Raw genomic sequence first — 19,550 nt, 5'->3', positions numbered from 1 at the left:
GAGGAAGGAGGCTGAGAATGCGAACCACAATGCCCGTGTGTCCAGGGAGCTGCCAGCCAGGCTTCCGAGGCACCCAGAGTAGGACTGGAGCTGAGTGTCCCAGTGGGGCATCCTATCGAGTTATGCTGGGACCTGGGTCTCCATGCACAGGTGACGGGAAGCCCTGGGCCTGGAAGCCACCCCTCCTTGGGGCCAGCAAGGGGGCTTCCCCCCCCCCCCCCGGATCACATGGGTCATTGAGGTAGGAGCAACCAGGGCCAGGCTGATTTCTTCCTCAGTCTGGGTGGTCGCAGGAGGAAGAAGATGGGTCGATGGGTCGAAGTGCCAAGGTCAGCATGCGCCCGGAAGAGGAAGAAGCTTGAGGCTTTGCTTTGCCTGGCTGAAGACAAGGCTGATTTGTGTCTGGCCATGCTCAGAAGAGATTTATCGTGGCTACTAAAAAGGACCAGCTTCAGTGATTTAGGCACTATGTGGGTCCCCTCCCCACCTGCACTGGCTAAGAAAGCTGTGACCTGGGGACTTGGTTCAAGGGCCAGCCAGTTCTAATTAGTGGCTATCTGCTGTTGTCAAGGCTAAGGGTCCCCGTCTATGTTTGTAACCTATCTACCTGAGCCTCTGGGACCTGGTTTCTGCTCCCCAAATAGGTGGAGTGGGAAGGAAAAGAGCAGCTGTGTGGACCTATGAGGAGTCCTGAAAGGACAAGGGCTGGGGGCCAGGGACTCGTGGCTCCGGGCCACCTGGGAAACCTGACCGAGGTGGTGCGGGAGAGCTCAGGAGTGTTAGTTCTGGAAAGGCTTGTTAGACTGACCCAGATGCTCTGCGTCAGGCCCTGCAGATCTGGTCCTATTCAGTAGCGGGTTTTTTACAGTTCTGATTTGATGGATAGAGTCCTTTCCCCACCCTTCCGCTCCTTTAAAGCCCCATGCCCTCCCCGTGTCCCCCCTTTGATGACGGAGCAGGCAGGAGAAGTCCAGCTCATGAGGGGCGTTTGTGGCCAGCATCCCCTGAGCCTGGGTTTCGTAGGGGCTCAAGCTACTCTGTTGGGTCCACTTGAGTCTGACATTTAAAATGGCGGGATGGGGTTGCTTCTACCTGTAAAGCATCGGTGTGAGTGGGGAGGCAGGAGCCTGCCTCTGGTGTAGAGATCTCGACCAGCCATCCTGCCTCACCCTGGGAACGTCTTGGGAGGTGTCTGGCGGTGGGGCGGAGTGGCAGATTTTGAGCATCTGGAAGCAGGAAGAATCTCTTACTCCCTGTGGGTACTTAAGGCTGGGGCAGCTTTCTTGGCCCTGTGGACAAGAAAAGCAGACCTTCGGGTGGCGTGTGTACGAGTCAGGTCCTTCTTTCTCAAACCAACCATACGCATCCGTGTACAGGGTCCCCCCCTGGCGCCCAGCCTCACTCGTGTATTGAGAAAGGCCGGCAGGGCCAGCTCGCGCGTGGCCCTTTCTTAATTTCCCTTGAAGATGCCCAAGTTCCGCCAAGTTCCTCGGCTTTGGCTCTCACGTTGCAGCAGGGAAGGTGCCGTGAGAGAAAACAGTGATTTTACCTGCAACCGGGACTCTCCCGCTGGAGACAGGGTGAGGTGTTGCTGTTCCGTGTCAGCGAGGGGGCCGTGGCATTTAGATGAGCGTGGCTGGGGCCAGGCAGAGGAGGCTGGCCCAGAAGGCTGTGTCCTCGCCCCAGGGCCTACCTGTACGGGCAGGCACTTTCTTCGGGAAGCATGTAATTACAGAATGGCTACTTTTCCTCTGCTGTGCTGTCTTTAATCGCCAGTCTGGAGCTGGTGTTCCTGGCCAGACACAACATGCGTGGGCAGACACACACAGTCCGTTCCACAGGCCTCTGCTGGCCCTGACCCAGGAGCACTTTGCCCTCTGGCCCATACCTCCCACACCTGGAGACGCCTGGAGAACAGCAGTGTGCGGGTCCCAGGAAGCCGGGTGCAGAGAGAAAGGGAATCGGTTTCTGGGTTGTGGAAGGGGAGGCCCTGGGTTTGGGGGTACCTGGCATGAGGCAGCGGATGTCAGGACAGCCACAGGGCAAGCAGAGGGGAACTGCGGCTGTCCAAAGTCTAAAAGCCTGGCTGGAGGAGGGGCGCCACCCTGGTTCCCTGGTTGCTCCTCTTAGCCCTTGCCTGCCTTCCTGAGCATGGTCCGCATCCCAGACCCAGCAGCTTCCCACGTGACCTGCAGCCCCCTGGGATTTATCCAGCCCTCCCTCTGTCCTGCCCAATCCCCATCTCTTTGGCGGGCAGCCTTTCTACCTCTGCAGGCCAGCCCTTCCCTGCCTCCGGGAGGTTTTCTCACTGCAGCGTTCCTGGAGGCCCTGGCAAGTCCGTCTTGGGAAGCTTCGCGGCTCCCCCTGCGGAGAGGGAGCTCATAAAGCTCCTGGGGGAGAAGTGGGCAGGGGTGGAGGGGTGGTGTGGGAGGCCCTGTGTACCCAACTTCTTCTTCCCTGGCCCAGGCGTCACCCCCTGGGCCAGTCCCTTAGACATGAGAAGGCCTCGGGTCCCCTTTTCCTTTCTTCCTCCCCTCCCCCACTCCCGTGCAGGAGTCAGGGAAGCAGACGTACAGACCTCAGCCTTACCTGACACTCATTTGTCCTGGACCACGGCTTTTCAGGAAGGCCCCAGGATCTCTGCCAGAGGGAGGTGGATGCTCTGGAGTATAGTATTTGCCCATGCTAGGGTACGGGCCCTCTGCCCAGAGGGCCATTTCTTCCTGAGCTGAAATACCCAGTTATCCCCTCTGGGAAGAAGCAGCTCTTATCTTCATAATCCCCCAAAGCCAGCATGGAGAGTGGGGATTAGGGGAGATTTAGGCAAGGGATCTGGGAAGTCTTGGGGCCAGGTTTGCTCTGGAGCCCGTCCTAATTTCTCGGACTGAGAAAGCTGGCAATGGGCCAGTGTGGGGACTCCACTCAGGTGGGTCCTACCAGGGCGGGTCTGCAGCCGGGGGACACTGCCCCTGTGCAGCATCCCATTCTAGTAATGGAGACGTGTGTCCTGTGAAAGACGAGGCTGCCAAGGAGAGGGCTATGGATATGGAGAGAGGCACAGAGGAGGAAGTCTGGAACATTAGTGGGCAAAGCCAGGGCAGACCCCAGGGAAGGCAGGTGTGGAGTAGGGGAGGGCAATGGGCCGAGGCAGCCAGGGCATCACCAGCTCAGCCACCCTTGATCAAGACTCGGTAGATGACCTCAGTCCCTTTCTTGACGCCCCAAGTCTAGGGCTTTGCTCCTTTTACTCAAGAACCTTTCCTGGTGGGAGCTCACACTGGTGCTCTTGGGATGGCCCTGGGAAAGACCCAGTTCTCCCCCAGCCCTCCTTTCCCCGGGGGTGCTCTTTTTCCCAGGACCCCCCGACCTGGGGATCTGTGCATCAGATTCAATGTGTGCATCAATCCCAACTTCTGAAGTTTTGATTCAGTGGATTTGGGTGGGACCTGGGCATCCACCTTTTTAGAAGCTGCAGGTGTTTCTGCTAGAGATCCCGGGCTGACAACCCCTGATGGAGATGTCACTGGGATCCCAGAGTCCCGTGCATGCATTCATTCAGCAAGCGTTCACTGAGCTGCTGCCGTGTGCCAGGCCCTGTCTTAGCAGTTGGCTGCAGGGGTGTGTGGAGATGGAAGAATTCAGACCTGTTTTCAGGGAACTGACAGCCAGGTGGGAGAGCCAGACAAGTACATCTATAATGACAGCTCTCCATGATGCAGACTGTGAGCCAGGTTGTCCAGTGTGCTATTGGAATACAAACCTCTCCTGTAAGTGCAGCCCTTGGTTTTGGGAAAATTTCCCAGAGCAGGTGATCTTTGAGCTGAGTCTTGAAGGGGGAATAAGAGTTGTCTGGGGCAGGCAGCGTGTTATTGGTAGGAAAATGCAGAAAGGTGCTCGCCCATCAGCTAGGAGAGCGTGGCTTGCGTCAGGAGTGGAAGAAATGCCGGAAAGGGGACTGGAGAAACTAGCAGATCACAGATCATGCTTTGGAGTCTGGGCTTGATTGGCAAGATAAACGCGGTCAGTTGATCTGATGTCTGCTACTGTGGCTGGATGTCACAGTTGGTTTGGAAAAGGTAGAGACTGGAGAGGGGGAAGGGGAGGTAAGGTTGGGGGGAGGGGGGTCACTGCAGGAGCTGTGCTGTCTGGGCCCGGAAGGGCCACATTCCAGCGTTTTGGATGAAACCACTCCTGGGCCCTGTGAAACAGCAGTACAGCAGTTGAGTAAACAGGCCAGAATTCAGGGCAGTGGTCAGGCTAGAGGTAAACTTCAGGAATTGTAAGCTTGGTGGTGATGAGCAACTACTCCATGATGGTGGCTGAGGTTGCCCTGGAAACTTATATGAATTTGTCGAGATGTCTTAGGGTGGGCTGTGGGGTTAGATGGACAGGAAAGAAAAGCCAGTCAGAGAAGGAGAAAACAGGAGCGAAACCCAGGAATGGGGCTGTCAATAAGAAGAGGCCAGGCTGGGGTCACACAGGACAACGTGGGTGGTCCCCAGTGTTGCCCAGGACCACCCCCATCCGTGCCCCCTTCCACCACCCTCGGTGACGTGACAGTCGTCCCTTTCCTGGGAGCAGCTGTCTTTTGTCTGAGATTGTGTCCTTCCCGATGCTGGAGCATCCTCCCTTCTGTGAAATGGTGGAAACAGAAGATCGTGGGTTTTTTTTCTTAATGCTTTTACTAGGAACAATGAAGAGACAGCGTCTCTTTGTTAGTTATCCTCTCCCTGCTTAAAAACACACTATGTTTCGGCCTGTGAAATATAAAGACGGCGGCAGAGGTAGAGGGGAGGTGAGGGGCCAGATCGGTGCGAGGGGTGGGGAGATGCTGATGGCCTTGGAAGGTGGGTTAGGAAACCCTGAGTAGAGAGAGTCGCGGGTCTGTTTCTGTTTTAAACTTGGCCTTGAGGAGTAGGGGATTTTTAACGTGGTGGAGATTTGAGCCAACACCCTGAGGGCTGGGACTAGTGGAGGAAGAGGAGGGAGGATTCAGGGGGGAGGGATGAGGGAAGGCCACTCCAGGCAGTGACTGGGGGGGGGAGGGGGTGCCCAGAGAGATGCTGAGGGCCTTCTGCTTCCCTCCCAGGGCGAGCCACCCTTGGCCCTGGGCCTGTCCACCCGGAAGGCCCTCAGCATCCTGAAGGAGCAGCTCGAGGCGGTGCTGGAAGGACACCTGAAGGAACAGAAGAAATGTCTCACGTGGAAGGTGAAGGAAGCTTCTTCACAGGGAGCCCAGAGCCTGAGTGGGATGGCGGAGAGGCGTGGGAGGCCCGTGACTCTCCCCGTGACCCTGGGCTGCCTCGCAGACTCATGTCCTGGGTGCACTTGGCGCAGGAGCCCGGGAGGAGACCGAGGCAGCCCTGGGGGGGAGGGGGGGGGCGGGGGGGGCAGCCAGTCGGTCGGAGGGCTGGGGCAGGGTCAAGCAGCTGTGGGAGGAAGGCGGCCAGATTCCAGCAAGATGCTGCGTCCCGGCTCCTTCCCCGGGCCCTCGCTCCCCGCCGCCCTTCCTCACCTCCTCACCTCCTCACCTCCTCAGGAGATGTGGAGAAGCAGCTTCTTGCACCACAGTAACCGCTGCTCCTGCTTCCACTGGCCTGGCGCCTCACTCATGCTGCTGGCGGTGCTGCTGCTGCTGGGCTGCCACGGGGGCCAGCCCGCGGGCAGGTGAGCTGCCTCCCTCCTCCGAGCCGCCCCACCCCTGCCTCAGGTTTAGCATGTCTGCACCACCACCCCCCCCCCCCCGCCGCCCCCCGCCCGGGTTGTTAGGAATCCTCAGTCCCTTGGCTGGCTGCTGTCAGCACCAGAACCAGACACGCTTTCCAGAAGGGGCCGGGGCAGGGGGCCCCTCTCCCTGCTAGAACCCCCTTCACTCCTTCCTGCCAGCCACGGGGCCGAGCTGGTGAGCGCCTCGGCGCTGTGCCTCCTGCTCCTTCTCAACCTCATCCTCATCGGGCGGCAAGATCGGCTGAAGCGCAGGGAGGTAGAGCGGAGGCTCCGAGGGATCATTGACCAAATCCAAGGTGAGGCCAAGGGTCAGGCGTGCCAGGCGTGATGCGTCGGAGCCCTGTGAGCTCTTCTCCCGAGTCCCAGCCAGGAGCCTGGCACACGGGTGGTCAGCATTCTGGCGGCTGTTGGCGTCAAGAGAGTGAGAAGGCTCACCTGCCCTCTTTTGAGCAGGACAGTGATAGCCAGGGACACCTAGGCGCATGCAGGTGGTGGCCTGGGCACGGCACGCGGGCTTGCTAACGGTGGGAGACTAACAGAGAAGACCCTCTCTTGGCAGGAGAACAGTGATATTTTTCCCTTCTATGTCTGTCTTGTCCGGTGGTACTGGGCCAGGGCAGGTGGGAAGATGGGCCAGAGAAGTCTAAGACCTGCAAGAATTAGGGGTGGGGCCCGGAGCCGGGAGCCCCAAATGGAGCAGCCCTGATCCTAAAGAAGGGAGTTGCTCAGTCAGATTTCTGCTTGTCCTTTCATTCAGGTAGTGGTTACGCCCCAGCTACGGATCGGGGGTGTTAGGTTCTTCTGAGAGACGGTGGTTCCCACTTCCCAAGGGCATGTGGTCTTGTAAGAGAAACACCTGTTGTCTGAGACCTTTCTCTAACTGTACTGGGCAGCAGACATTTGAATGCTAAATGAGGGGATGCCTGGGTGGCTCAGTTGGTTGAGTGTCTGACTCTTGATTTTGGCTGAGGTCATGATCCCAGGGTCATGGGATCGAGTCCCATGTCGGGCTCTGTGCTGAGCATGGAGACTGGTTAAGATTCTCTTCCTGTCTCCCTCTGCCCCTCTCCCCCACTTGCATTCTCTATCTAAAATAAAAAAAATTTTTTTAATTATTATAAATAAATAAATAAATAAATAAATAAATAAATGCTAAGTGAGAAGACGTTGCTTCATTCTGAAATGACCAATGAGTTGCAGCCATGTGCCAGGCACAGGAAGTGACTGAGAAAGATGGGCCCTGCCCTCCGAGAGCTTAGTCTCTTGCTCAGGAAGCATCCATGGCTCCCTGTTGCTCATCAAAGCATCCCAGAAACTCTGGCCCAGGCTCCAACCTTCCTCTCCAGCCTCTTCTGCTACTCACCCTCACGTGAAAACTACTCCCCAGTCCTAAAACCACTGTGGACTTCCCTGCTTCTGTGCCTCCTTCCTGCTGTCCTGCCTGCCCTGCTCCTCCCTCACTCTGCTCTAACTGAAGATCTTGCCCCTCCTTCAGGACCCACCCTTTTGCCCTGAAGCCACCTCTGATCACATCAGCTCCTCTGTGCTCCCTGCAGCACTGGGATCTTTCCTAACACTCTGAGCACATGCTTGCCTTGCTTTGGTGTTATCTGCCCACATGCATCTCTCTTTTCGGTTATGGCTCCTCAAGGGCAGGGACTGTGTCTTCTTTGATCTTTGCACCCCTCAAAGCCCTCGGCCATGGTTATGAAATGTCTTTGAATGGAACGGGGCTACAAAGAAGAAGAGCTTCAGGTGTTCAGAGGCCTTGGCGGTGCCTGGGCTGGAGCGGTGGGAAAGGCTTCACAGGGGAGGTGACCTTGGGCGAGTCGGAGTGAATGGTGTGGGTTGCGGCAAACCTTCTGGGAAAGGAAGGAGAAAGAAGACCGCGCTCCATGGTGTGTGCTGCCGGGTGGCTGGGGTGTGGGGCTGTGGGTGAGGTGCTTTTCCTCTTTCCATTCTCGTCAGATGCGCTCAGGGATGGCAAGGAGATCAAGTGGCCGGATGCCATGTACCCAGACCTCCACATGCCCTTTGCACCATCCTGGTCCCTGCACTGGGCGTACAGAGATGGACATCTGGTCAACCTGCCAGTTAGCCTGTTGGTGGAAGGAGACATCATAGCTCTGAGGCCCGGCCAGGAATCGTTCGCCTCTCTGAGGGGGATCAAGGTAGCTCAGGACTTTTCTCCTCCCCTGGAAATGCCGTGGGAGCATCCACAGGCAATGGTGGGAGGGCCCCAGGGCTTAATCCTGAAGCTTCCTGGCCAGCTCACAGGCTTCTTGGCAAGGGCTCTTAGGAGAACAGAGAAGGGCTAGAATATTTTTCTCCTTCTTGGCCTGTTCTTTCTTTTCTCTGCCCCTTAAGCTTGTGGGAATCCAGTTCCACAGCTGCCCCAACCCTCCGCCCCACAGCTGACTCTTTGCTAACTGATGGTCCCTAACCCAATGAACTGCTTCCATTTAGCTGGAATTGTCAAGGAAGGGTGGCTTCCGAATGAACCTGTTAATTGCCCTCAACCTCCTCCCCCTTCCTCCCTGGCAGGATGATGAACACATTGTCTTAGAGCCGGGAGACCTGTTTCCCCCTTTCTCTCCACCCCCTTCCCCCAGGGGAGAAGTGAAGAAAGGGCCACAGAACCCCCAGCAGCACAGACTCTTCCGTGTCCTTGAGACCCCTGTGATTGACAACATCAGGTAGGGTTGCTACCCTGCCTTCCTTCTGTCCCCTGACTTATCCTCGTCCCTAGTGGCTCTGTGAGCTGGGGGCAGGGGGTGGGTGACGAGGAGCCTTGTTTACGCTGAGGTTCCCTTAGGGCAGGCACCTCTATGGGGTCTTTTCTTTAGTGTCTCATGAGCATTCCTAGACTGGGTGATTGTTCCTCTCCCCCCTGTTGGAACTCTGAGGGGACAGCTCTGGAGGCTGCCCCAGACCCCTCTCTTGGGGGCGGGGGACTTGGTGGGGGCCAGGGAATAGGAGAGATTGCCTGACTCAGTGATGCCCCGTAAAGGTGCATGTTTCTGGCCTCTTCCTGAGAGCTTGCACAACTGTAGGGTCACCCCTTTCTGCAGGTGGTGCCTGGACATGGCCCTGTCCCGCCCAGTCACTGCTCTGGACAACGAGCGGTTCACGGTGCAGTCGGTGATGTTGCACTACGCTGTGCCTGTGGTCCTGGTGCGTGAGGCGGGCCGCGCAGGGCAGGGGAGAGGGCCAAGAGAAAGGGGGAGCCTCAGGGCCAGATTCAGGTGAGCGTGTGAGTGAAGACAGGGATCCCAGAGTGAGCTGGCCAGTGTTGGGGTTGGGGGCGTGTAAGTGGGCAGAGGAAAGGGAACCTTAGAGCCCGAGTGTCTCTCTGGGTGGTGGGGGCTAAGGCTGCACCTCTCCTGTGCCCCAAAGGCCGGCTTCCTCATCACCAATGCCCTGCGCTTTATGCTGAATGCCCCTGGGGTCACGTCCTGGCAGTACACCCTCCTCCAGCTACAGGTAACCCCCACCCTATCCCGACTGTCGTGCTTTGCACTTTCTGTGGAGCCTGGGTCCCCTCACGGCGCCCTGACTGTTCCTTCCTCTCTGTAGCCCCAGGGTCCCTCAGGCTTCAAACTTAAGAATGCCTGCTTTCCTTCTTCTCTTCTTGCCCTGGACAGCTGTCCCTTTCTACTCAGGGAATGGCTTCAGGGCCGGGGAAGCCCTTCCCTCCCTCCCTCCTTCCAGGCCAGCAGCTCCTTGGGAGCCTTCAGTGTGGTTCGCGCTTTCCCAGGTGAACGGCGTCCTGCCCGTCCTCCCCCTGCTCTTTCCAGCCCTCTGGGTTCTGGCGACCGCCTGTGGAGAAGCCCGCGTCCTGGCTCAGATGAGCAAGGCCTCTCCCAGCTCCTTGGTAGGTTGTTCCAAGGCATCTGGGGGACAGTGCAAAAAGAATACAAACCAGGAGCAAAAAGAGGGTGCCCAGCGAATGGGTGCAGACTGTGGGCCCGGCATGTGGGCAGGACTTGGGCAGCTCTCCAGGCCAGGCCTGGGAGAGGCCGGTGAGCGTCTGTCCTGGCGCTCAGCAGACAGGGGATTCGGGGACTGCCCAGGTGTCCTTTACCAACGGCGTTCGGAGCCTTGCTGGCGTGGGGCCCCCCACCTTCCAGCTCGGAGGCTTGTGTGAGGGTGGCCCCCTGAGCCGGCTCCCTCTTCTCTGCGCAGCTGGCCAAGTTCTCGGAGGACACTCTCAGCAGCTATACAGAAGCCGTCTCCTCTCAGGTATGCTCACCTGGGACACCTTTGGCCCCAGGCCCCCGTAGGCACCGACCTGAGCTCCCTCAAGCTGGCCCCTTGTGGAGCCCTGGGGCTCCCCTGCCTTGTGGCCATTGAGTCTCCTGTCTCATGAGGGCAGCGCGCTTTGCCCAGACAAATGCCTCTCCAACCCCAACTTCCTGGCATCCCTGCACTGTTTCCTCTGTTGGCCCCAGAGGCTATCTCTAGGGAAATAATGCTGGACTTTGCCTCTTCCGCCAGGAAATGCTACGCTGCATCTGGGGTCACTTCCTGCGGGTGATCCAGGGGACGTCGCCGACGCTGAGCCATAGTTCCAGCCTGTTGCACAGCTTGGGCTCTGTCACGGTGAGGCTGGGCCCCGTGGGAGGACCCCGCCTCAGCTGGCCTGCCGCCTGGCTATGTGTGGGGTGCCTTTCTGCCACTTACGTGGACCCTGGCAAGTTGGGGAATGCCAAGCCCCCTTCCCAATTCCTGTCTCTCCCTGCAGGTCCTATGCTGTGTGGACAAACAGGGGATCCTGTCGTGGCCAAACCCCAGCCCGGAGACCGTGTTGTTCTTCAGTGGGAAGGTGGAGCCCCCACACAGCAGCCACGAGGACCTAACAGATGACCTGTCCACCCGCTCCTTCTGCCACCCCGAGGTAGAGGAGGAGGTATGGCCGGCTCCCGGGGACCCAGCTCTGGGCCCGGCCGGTGGCCTCGGGGAGGGTGAGGCTAAGAGGGAGAAGGACGGCTCGAGCACCATTAGGATCTGCTGGGCAGTTGAGGCGGAGCCCCCACAGCCAGCAGTGAAGGGACATAACTGCCCTGCCTCCTTGGTCCGTGGCAGCCGTTGGGACCCCAGTCCGAGGCCTGTGCTCCTTGTTCTCTTCAGCCCCACGAACGAGATGCCCTCCTGGCTGGCTCCCTGAACACTTCCCTGCACCTTTCCAATGAGCAGGAACGCGGTGACTGGCCCGGTGACGGTCCCAAGCCCCCTGAATTCTACTCTCACCACAAAGCACACGGCCGCAGCAAACACCCATCCGGCTCCAATGTGAGCTTCAGCAGGGACACAGAGGGTGGTGAAGAAGAGCCTGGCAAGGTGAGAGGAAGGTGGAGAGCAGCCGTGGGGTGTCCCGGCCTCCCTGCCGAAGAGGCTATGGGGTGCAGATGTCACGGCCTCCGTTCCCAGGCCACCAGGCTTGGCCAGGCAGGGCCGTCTCCCAAGGCCTCATCTGGGACCTTTCCGGGAAGTAGGCCCTTTCTCCCTTTCTGGATTTCGCGGATGGTAATTGGTCGGGGCGAGGCCCTTTCTCCTAGTTACCACCTTCTAAAGACAGAAAGCTGGCGGCTTCCTCTAAAATATTTCCACCCGCCTGAAAGAGATCCTTCATTGTTCCCTCCCTGGCCTGGGTACTGCCATCGTTGGGGGTAGCTACTAGAAGCAGCTGAAGGCCAGCAAGGGCAGGGAGAGGGTGTCGGGGAGGGATGCACAGAGCGTGAGCACGAACCCTCCAGTCTGACGCTGTCCTCTCCCCTCCACGTTTTCCTTGAGGCCCAGCCCGGGCTGGAGGGCGAGCCGTACGAAGCGGAGGACTTTGTGTGTGACTACCACCTGGAGATGCTGAGCCTGTCACAGGACCAGCAGAACCCCTCCTGCATCCAGTTCGATGACTCCAACTGGCAGCTGCACCTTACCTCCCTGAAGCCCCTGGGTCTCAACGTGCTGCTGAACTTGTGTAACGCCAGCGTCACGGAGCGGCTGTGCCGGTTCTCAGACCACCTGTGCAACATTGCCCTGCAGGAGAGCCACAGCGCCGTCCTGCCCGTGCACGTACCCTGGGGCCTCTGCGAGCTGGCCCGCCTCATAGGTATGCTGGCCGCCGCTTCCGAACCTACTGGTGCCCAGTGGCCGCATGGAGAGCGCCGTCAGCCCTCTTAGCTTCTTTTTTTTTTTTTTTTTTTACTGTTTATTTATTTATTTTGAGAGAGAGAATGCAAGCAGGGGAGGAGCAGAGAGAGGGAGAGAGAATCCCAAGCAGGCTCCATGCTGTCAGCACAGAGCCTGATGTGGGGCTCGAACTCATGAACTGTGAAATCATGACCTGAGCCAAAATCGAGTCAGACGCTCAACCAACTGAGCCAGCCAGCGCCCCAGCCCTCTTAGGCTCTGACCACCCCCTTTCACCAGGCACCGTTCGGCAGTGCTTCCTCATCTCGTCTTGGAAAGTAACCAACAGCGGGATGAGCAGGGGAAAGGAAGCAGCCCAGCCTGACTGGGCTTGTCTCCGTGCCAGGGAGGGCGGTGCAGGTGCTTCCTCCCGGACACTCTGAGTTGCTATCCCTCCCCCTGCAGGCTTCACTCCTGGGGCCAAGGAGCTCTTCAAACAGGAAAACCACCTTGCACTCTACCGCCTCCCCAGTGCCGAGATGGTGAAGGAAACCTCGCTGGGAAGGCTCTCCTGTGTCACCAAGCGGCGCCCCCCCCTCAGCCACATGATCAGCCTCTTCATCAAGGACACCACCACCAGTGAGCCTTCCAGGCTTGGCCAGCATCAGGCCAGACCTTCCTGGAGCTTGGCAGGGCGGAGCTTCTTTTAGGCATCCCTCTTTAGGGGCAGCCCGGGCAGATGAGCGCTAGATAACGTCCCGAGTCTTCTTTGCACGTGGCAGGGATTGGATTTGGGGACTGGGGCTGGGATGGCGTGGCCACAGGGGCCTGGACTGTTTGAAGGACGGGCGGCCTAGTGTCTGTATCACAAGCCCGGCACCTCCCACATAAGCCTGGGGTATTGTGTGGAGACCCCCAAGGTCTCCTTAGCACCCTTCTCGAGGATGGCAGGGTGTTCCCTGAGTGAGTGAGCCGGGAGGAGGGCAGCGGTGGCTTGGGGCACTCACGGCTCAGCCTCTTCCTCCCTGCCTCAGGTACAGAACAGATGCTGTCCCATGGCACGGCGGACGTGGTCTTAGAGGCCTGCACAGACTTCTGGGACGGGGCCGACATCTACCCTCTTTCGGGTTCTGACAGGTGGGTGAGGAGGCACACGCCAGTGCTGGTCGCAGACCGCCCTGCCATCTGCCTTCCCGCCGGCCCACGGGCAGGGGGGCATCTCAGGACTGCTCGCCTCACTCCTGCCCTGCTTCCCTGGCAGAAAGAAAGTTCTGGATTTCTACCAGCGAGCCTGCTTGTCTGGCTACTGCTCTGCCTTTGCCTACAAGCCCATGAGCTGCGCCCTGTCCTCTCAACTCAACGGCAAGTGCATTGAGCTGGTGCAGGCGCCTGGCCAAAGCAGCATCTTCACCATGTGCGAGCTGCCCAGCACTGTCCCCATCAAGCTCAGCACCCGCCGCAACAGCTGGAGCTCTGACGGTACCGTGCACATCCGTCCCTGTGGGGGCCCCGAGTGGGGAGGGCTTCCGGAGGGCCGTGGAGTCCATCATAGCAGAGGGGACAGTGGGCGCAGCATCTAGGTGGCACTCACCGCCTGGTGATGTGGGCCAGTCCCTTAGCCTTCTCGTGGATAGGTAGGTGCTTGCTCTGCTCTCCTCTCCTCACAGGTTTCTTGTGACACTCCGGTGGGATACTGGATAGCAAAGGGCTTTCTTTGAAAGTTATAAAATAGCAGTATTTATAGAACATTGGCCTTACTTGAATCAGACAAAAGGCCAGGTCACAACCCTGCTGAAACAGAGGGACTCAGAGCCACCCTGCCCCTCCCCACTCCACCAAACAGACAGACTCACAGGGGTCTTATGACCCAAAAGACCATGAATTGAGGCCATTGCTGAGAGTGAGGGCAGCCCCCTTGCCTTGGACCAGGGCTGGGCTCTATCGTTACTCCTGAGGATTGTCACCTGACTGATGAGTACCTCTCGTTGTCTTCTCTCCTGTGTCCGTTGGCTCCTTTGTATGTCTTGGCTGTGTGTGTGCGTGGCTGTGTGTGGTCCCCCGGGGCCCACGTGCTCATTGATTTGGGTGTGGCATCTGTGTGTGTGGCCTGGGCCGCCTCCTGGAATCTGCTGGTTCCTGGGTGTTCCTGGCCGGGCTCTGTGCCTTGTGCCTACCTGAAGAAGGGATCGGGGAGGTGCTGGAGAAGGAAGACTGTATGCAGGCCCTGAGCGGCCAGATCTTCATGGGCATGGTGTCCTCCCAGTACCAGGCCCGGCTGGACATCGTGCGCCTCATCGACGGGCTGGTCAATGCCTGCATCCGCTTCGTCTACTTCTCTTTGGAGGATGAGCTCAAAAGCAAGGTGGGGAGAGCCACCCCTCTCTGCTGCCCCTGATCCTTTCTCCCATGGGCTTGTGGGCCCATCTGTTCATGGCCATCTGCCTTTTGCAGGTGTTTGCAGAAAAGATGGGCCTGGAGACAGGTTGGAACTGCCACATCTCTCTCACGCCCAATGGGGACATGCCTGGCTCTGAGATCCCCCCCTCCAGCCCTAGCCATGCTGGCTCCCTGCATGATGACCTGAATCAGGGTAAGGGCGAAGTTTTGTGGTGGGGACGAGGTGGGTGTGGGCACTTCTCTCCTGGGAGCTACAGCTAGAAAGAGCCTCCGCAGATCTTTCCTGATAAGTACATTCCCTTGGAAAATGGCTCTCGTCTCCCCGCGGTAACAACAGTTGACAGCGAAGGAGAGGAGACCCAGATGCAGGAAGTTCTCTGCCATCTTCAGGGCAAGGAAAGGCCCCCAGAAAGGCTGACTCCAAGGTGAAGGACAGGCTTTCATCTCCACAGTGTCCCGAGACGATGCAGAAGGGCTCCTTCTGATGGAGGAGGAGGGTCACTCTGACCTCATTAGCTTCCAGCCGACAGACAGTGACCTCCCCAGCTTCCTGGAGGACTGCAACCGGGTATGACGGCAGGGTCTGTGCCCCTTCACCCCCAGAGGTAGCTGAATCGCTGGCCCCGAGAAGGGGGGCAGGGAGGGACGGACCCTTCTCCCCAGTCCTGAGGCTCCTGGCATCTCTGCTCTCTCCAGGCCAAGCTGCCCCGAGGCATCCACCAGGTGCGTCCCCACCTGCAGAACATTGACAACGTGCCCCTGCTAGTGCCCCTGTTCACCGACTGTACCCCCGAGAGTGAGTACCATAGAGGAATCTGGGCTGGACGAGCTGGGGAATCCAGGGGGCTGGAGCTGTGGGTGTGCCCTTTCTAGGGAGTCAGAAGTGACAATCATTCCATGATATTCATGCTCCTGGGGGCAGGACTGTCCCCAAGAGGGGCCTGCTTCCCCTGTCTCCTGCTCTCCTGCCCCGTGGGTCTCTTCCCAGAGCCTCACACAGGGCTCCGCCTACCTGACTCTTGTGCCCCCCGACTGCACCCCACCCCAGCCATGTGTGAGATGATCAAGATCATGCAGGAATATGGGGAGGTGACCTGCTGCCTGGGCAGCTCTGCCAACCTCAGGAACAGTTGCCTTTTCCTCCAGAGCGACATCAGGTCAGGATGACATCCTAGAGCGGGGGCTTACACGGGCTGGGGCATGTTCCACAGCTGATCTTGCCCTAATTGGGACCGAGGGACCTGGACATGGTGGAAAGAGAGGGAGCAGGTGCTTGCCTAGTCCTATGGGCGATGGGATGGGGTCTTTGCGGAGTGTCGCTGAGGGGTGTGCGTTCCTCCTGCGCCGAGCAGCATCGCCCTGGATCCCCTGTACCCGTCCCGCTGCTCCTGGGAGACCTTTGGCTACGCCACCAGCACCAGCATGGCCCAGGCCTCGGATGGCCTTTCTCCCCTGCAGCTCTCAGGGCAGCTCAACAGCCTGCCCTGCTCCCTGACATTTCGCCAGGAAGAGACCATCAGCATCATCCGGCTCATTGAGCAGGTGGGGGCTCGGGAAGGCGGTGGGACGTGGGGCCTGCATGGGGTGGGGAATAGTGACACAGGCTCCACCTGGGCTCCCTGGGGCAGATGTACCTGCAAGAGAGCCTTTCCCGGGCACCGTTATTTGCCTCCACCCTTTCCTAGCAGGAGCATCTGGGGCATCTGGCTCTTGGCTGAGATCTGTCAGCTGTAGGCCTGGCCACAATCTGTCCCTCCCGGTCCCTAGGCTCGGCACGCCACCTACGGCATTCGCAAGTGCTTCCTCTTCCTGCTGCAATGCCAGTTGACTCTGGTGGTCATCCAGGTGAGGTGGGGCCGGCACAGGCATTGCCCCTCCCCCGCCCACTTCCCCCGCCCAGGGCCAGTTGAGTCTGAGGTGGCAGTTCCGGGGGATGCGGCACAGCCTAGGGGCCCCCTAGCCTCTGTGAAACCCCTGGGCTTTTGGTAATGACCCCATCAGCAGAATCGTGGCCCCTGTGGCCCCAGCTCCTCTGGGCACCTGTCTGGGCACAGGGCCGGGCGGTCCTGGGGCTCCAGGCATCCCACTGTTCGCTAGAATCTAATCATGCTTCCTGGGCTCTCCTGGTCCAGTTCCTGTCTTGTCTGGTTCAGCTGCCACCGCTGCTGAGTACCACTGACATCCTGTGGCTGTCCTGCTTTTGCTACCCTCTGCTCAGGTGAGAGTCATTCTGCCCCTCCGTGCCCAGGCAGGCAGGGTTGGGATGTCCCCGAGCAGCCCCAGGAGCCCAGGTTCTGTGGGACCCGCTTTGTGCTCACGTCTCCTGGTGCAGAGGGCACTGGGGGGCTCTCTCTCCTTCGTCTTATCCCATCTCCTCAGACCTCCCCTCGCGTCCCAAAACTCCCGAAAGGCTACCCATGTGGGAATTGGGGGACAGAAGGCCACAGTCGCCACGCTTCACCAAGTCCCTGCTTTTCAGCATCTCTCTGCTGGGAAAGCCCCCGCATAGCTCCATCATGTCTATGGCCACGGGGAAGAACCTTCAGTCCATTCCTAAGAAGGTAAGCAACGTGGAGCCCTGTGAGCCTGGCCCTTTCCTGAGGGATGGGTGCGTGGAGGGGACGGAGCCTTGGGGGAGAGAGAGGTAGGGGCCTCCATCAGGACTTCCGCCAACCGCAGGGGAGGTGGTGGTGTGGAGCCGGGAGGCGTCCCCCGCCCCTGGGCCTGCCCGTGTCCTGGAGAGCCCGCCGCGCCTGGTGCCGGAGGGGCCGCTGCCGTGTGAGTGACAGGCCTCCCTCTTCTCTGCAGACCCAGCACTACTTCCTGCTCTGCTTCTTGCTCAAATTCAGCCTCACCGTCAGCTCGTGCCTCATCTGCTTTGGCTTCACGCTGCAGAGCTTCTGTGACAGCTCCCGGGCCCGCAACCTCACCAACTGCTCCTCCATCATGCTGCGCAGGTGGGTCCTGGTCCCGCCCGCCCCCTGCCCACTTTCCCGGGGCCCAGAGGGGGCTGAGCCCACCCCTTGCTTTGGCAGTCACGCCGACACAGCTCCAGCCTGGTTTGACGACTTTGCCAACGGGCTGCTGACAGCCCAGAAGCTCACGGCGGCCCTGACCGTCCTGCACACGGGTGAGAGGCTCCCGGGGAGGGGGCCGGTGGGGCACCCCGGGGGCAAGGCCTCGGCCGGTGGGAAGTCTAACACCGCCCACTGGCCCTGTTTTCTCCAGTCTTCATTTCTATCACCCACGTGCATCGCACCAAGCCCCTGTGGAGAAAGAGCCCCTTGACAAACCTCTGGTGGGCCGTGACGGTGCCCGTGGTGTGAGTATCTCCGGGTGGAGGTGGGGGAGGGGCAGGGGACTTTGGCAGAGACTAGGGGGCTCGAAGGCAGGAGTTGAGCCAGAGGTTGAGTGCTGTCCCCCTTGAGCTACTCGTACTGGGAAAAGCAGGGCAGGAGGCAAGAAGAGGCAGGTTCACGCAGGGCTGTCACCTCCCCCCTGCAGCCTGCTGGGGCAGGTGGGCCAGACGGCAGTGGACCTACAGCTGTGGACGCACAGGGACAGCCGTGTCCACTTTGGCCTGGAGGACGTGCCTCTGCTGACATGGCTCCTGGGCTGCCTCTCCCTGGTCCTTGTGGTGGTCACCAACGAGATCGTGAAGCTGCATGAGATTCGGTGAGCTGCCAACTGGGCACTCCCTCCAGGGTCAGGCGCGTTCCCCAAGCCTGTCACCTCCTGGGCACTTGCCCGCTGCCTGGACTTCCATCCTTCTCTGGGGTCCTACCCTGTTCCCGGTCTGGGGTTCTGCTCTAACCTGTGCTTTAATCTCCTGCCCCACCAGGGTCCGGGTTCGCTACCAGAAGCGACAGAAACTGCAGTTTGAAACGAAGCTGGGCATGAACTCCCCCTTCTGAGCCATTGGCCACAGTGCCCATAGTTGCCCTGGTCCTGGGGCTAAAGCCAGACCAGTTTCTGAGTCTGGGGAGTTGGTATCGCGAAGGTTTCAGGGTTTCCTCTTGCGCCCCATGGCACTGGAGGCCCAGCTCTGTGTCAGACCCAGCTGTCATCCTGCCCCCTCCCCGGGGCTTAACCGTGGAGGAGCTGGTGAGCCATGGCCTCGGCATCAGGCCAGTCTGGTCTTGAATGTATGACCTAGTGCACTTAGTAGAGGGGCCCTTAGCCCCCTCCACCTGTGGGCTGCCCCCCTCTTTAGGGGCTCTTAACCCAGGGCCCTCTGCTCTGGGGTCTCCGGGCAGAGCCGTGAACTGTGGGGCCAGGACCTCAGGGGTAGCAGCCGTGGGAGGTCCAGACAGGCCACTGTCAAAGGCAGCGGTGGTGGTGTATCCTCCCTGCACCCCAGCCTGTCTTCCTGGGGCAGGAGCCTGGATGTGGTTGAGTGTTTCCCCTCCCTCCTTCTATGGGGGAGCCTCACGCTCAGACCTGAAGATGAAGAGCCCGCCCCCCCCCCCTGCCCCCGACCCCGCCTGGCCCTGGCCCCTCTTCCTGTGCTGCCTTCAAGCTGGCCTCGAGCGTCAGTCTTGGGGATGTGGTCCAGGGCTCCTTTTAGCCCCCTGCCGTAGTTCTCGTGTGAGAATGTTTTTACTGGTGTATATTTTTTACTGGAAATGAGCCTTTTAGGAATGAATGTAGACTGGTTTGTATTAAAACTTGTAAATTGCCTAAGAAAAATCTGTGGCTGGTCCATGAGGCAGCCACTAAGGGGCCCACCCAAGACTTTGGCTGGTGAGGGAGCCCCGAAAGCGAGGGGGGGGCCCGAGCCTTCCTCCTTCCACACTGGCAAGAGCCCTCAGGTCTGGCTCAGGTGAGAACCCTGGGCTCGGAGGTCCACGGCACAGATCCAAACACACAGTCCGATCACATGGAATGACACTTTCATTGGTGTTAGTTGGGAGAAGACGTTAATGGTTACAGAGCCAGGGCCTGGGCCAACCAGATCAGGCTTCTGGCCCCGAGGTGGGCAGTGGGCACTCTTGCTGTGGTTCGAAGCCCCTTCCCTTGTGTCCTCTCAGGTGGTTATAGATAGAATAAATTCCATTTAAAATATATGCATTTCTCTCTGCTTAAAAAATAACATTTACAGTTGAAAAAGTTTGGACTTTGGGCATCTGTTAATCCCACTGCCCCCATGCCTGCCAGCTTTGCCTCACTGAGGGCAGGCAGCAGTGGGAGCAGGGGCTGGCCTGGGCACCGCCACCGCCGCTGACAGCAAGCCCCTGGCTGCCTATTTCCATGTCCTGTGCATACCTGTGGGAACTGGGTCAGACACACAGCTTTCT

General features: G+C 59.2%; 1 protein-coding gene across 8 annotated transcripts in view; it reads left to right on the top strand.

The window, feature by feature from the left end:
• Positions 1-19,315, top strand: part of TMEM94 (transmembrane protein 94) — a 33,656-nt gene extending 14,341 nt beyond the window's left edge. For 3 of the 8 annotated variants that reach the window (XM_047081398.1, XM_047081399.1, XM_047081405.1), the window contains 30 exons: positions 5,090-5,209; positions 5,540-5,667; positions 5,887-6,023; positions 7,696-7,898; positions 8,272-8,423; positions 8,799-8,901; positions 9,124-9,210; positions 9,485-9,601; positions 9,913-9,969; positions 10,225-10,329; positions 10,472-10,636; positions 10,858-11,067; positions 11,521-11,836; positions 12,322-12,495; positions 12,891-12,993; positions 13,118-13,335; positions 14,037-14,218; positions 14,308-14,446; positions 14,706-14,821; positions 14,950-15,049; positions 15,302-15,410; positions 15,606-15,795; positions 16,021-16,098; positions 16,386-16,471; positions 16,733-16,814; positions 17,062-17,210; positions 17,289-17,383; positions 17,482-17,575; positions 17,758-17,928; positions 18,095-19,315. In XM_047081398.1, the coding sequence (XP_046937354.1) occupies positions 5,090-5,209; positions 5,540-5,667; positions 5,887-6,023; positions 7,696-7,898; positions 8,272-8,423; positions 8,799-8,901; positions 9,124-9,210; positions 9,485-9,601; positions 9,913-9,969; positions 10,225-10,329; positions 10,472-10,636; positions 10,858-11,067; positions 11,521-11,836; positions 12,322-12,495; positions 12,891-12,993; positions 13,118-13,335; positions 14,037-14,218; positions 14,308-14,446; positions 14,706-14,821; positions 14,950-15,049; positions 15,302-15,410; positions 15,606-15,795; positions 16,021-16,098; positions 16,386-16,471; positions 16,733-16,814; positions 17,062-17,210; positions 17,289-17,383; positions 17,482-17,575; positions 17,758-17,928; positions 18,095-18,167 (4,059 nt within the window). In that variant the 3' untranslated portion in view covers positions 18,168-19,315. The remainder of the gene's footprint in view (positions 1-5,089; positions 5,210-5,539; positions 5,668-5,886; positions 6,024-7,695; positions 7,899-8,271; positions 8,424-8,798; positions 8,902-9,123; positions 9,211-9,484; positions 9,602-9,912; positions 9,970-10,224; positions 10,330-10,471; positions 10,637-10,857; positions 11,068-11,520; positions 11,837-12,321; positions 12,496-12,890; positions 12,994-13,117; positions 13,336-14,036; positions 14,219-14,307; positions 14,447-14,705; positions 14,822-14,949; positions 15,050-15,301; positions 15,411-15,605; positions 15,796-16,020; positions 16,099-16,385; positions 16,472-16,732; positions 16,815-17,061; positions 17,211-17,288; positions 17,384-17,481; positions 17,576-17,757; positions 17,929-18,094) is intronic. The other 5 variants (XM_047081401.1, XM_047081406.1, XM_047081403.1 and 2 more) reach the window with 4 other exon arrangements.
• Positions 19,316-19,550: the final 235 nt, after the last annotated feature.

Source organism: Lynx rufus, unplaced genomic scaffold, assembly GCF_022079265.1.
Source record: "Lynx rufus isolate CCGP_SWC_20201006 ecotype Redwood Valley unplaced genomic scaffold, mLynRuf1.p SCAF_18, whole genome shotgun sequence".
Taxonomy (NCBI): domain Eukaryota; kingdom Metazoa; phylum Chordata; class Mammalia; order Carnivora; family Felidae; genus Lynx; species Lynx rufus.
Note: the sequence above shows the minus strand (reverse complement) of the source record. Positions and strands in the feature narration are given on the sequence as shown.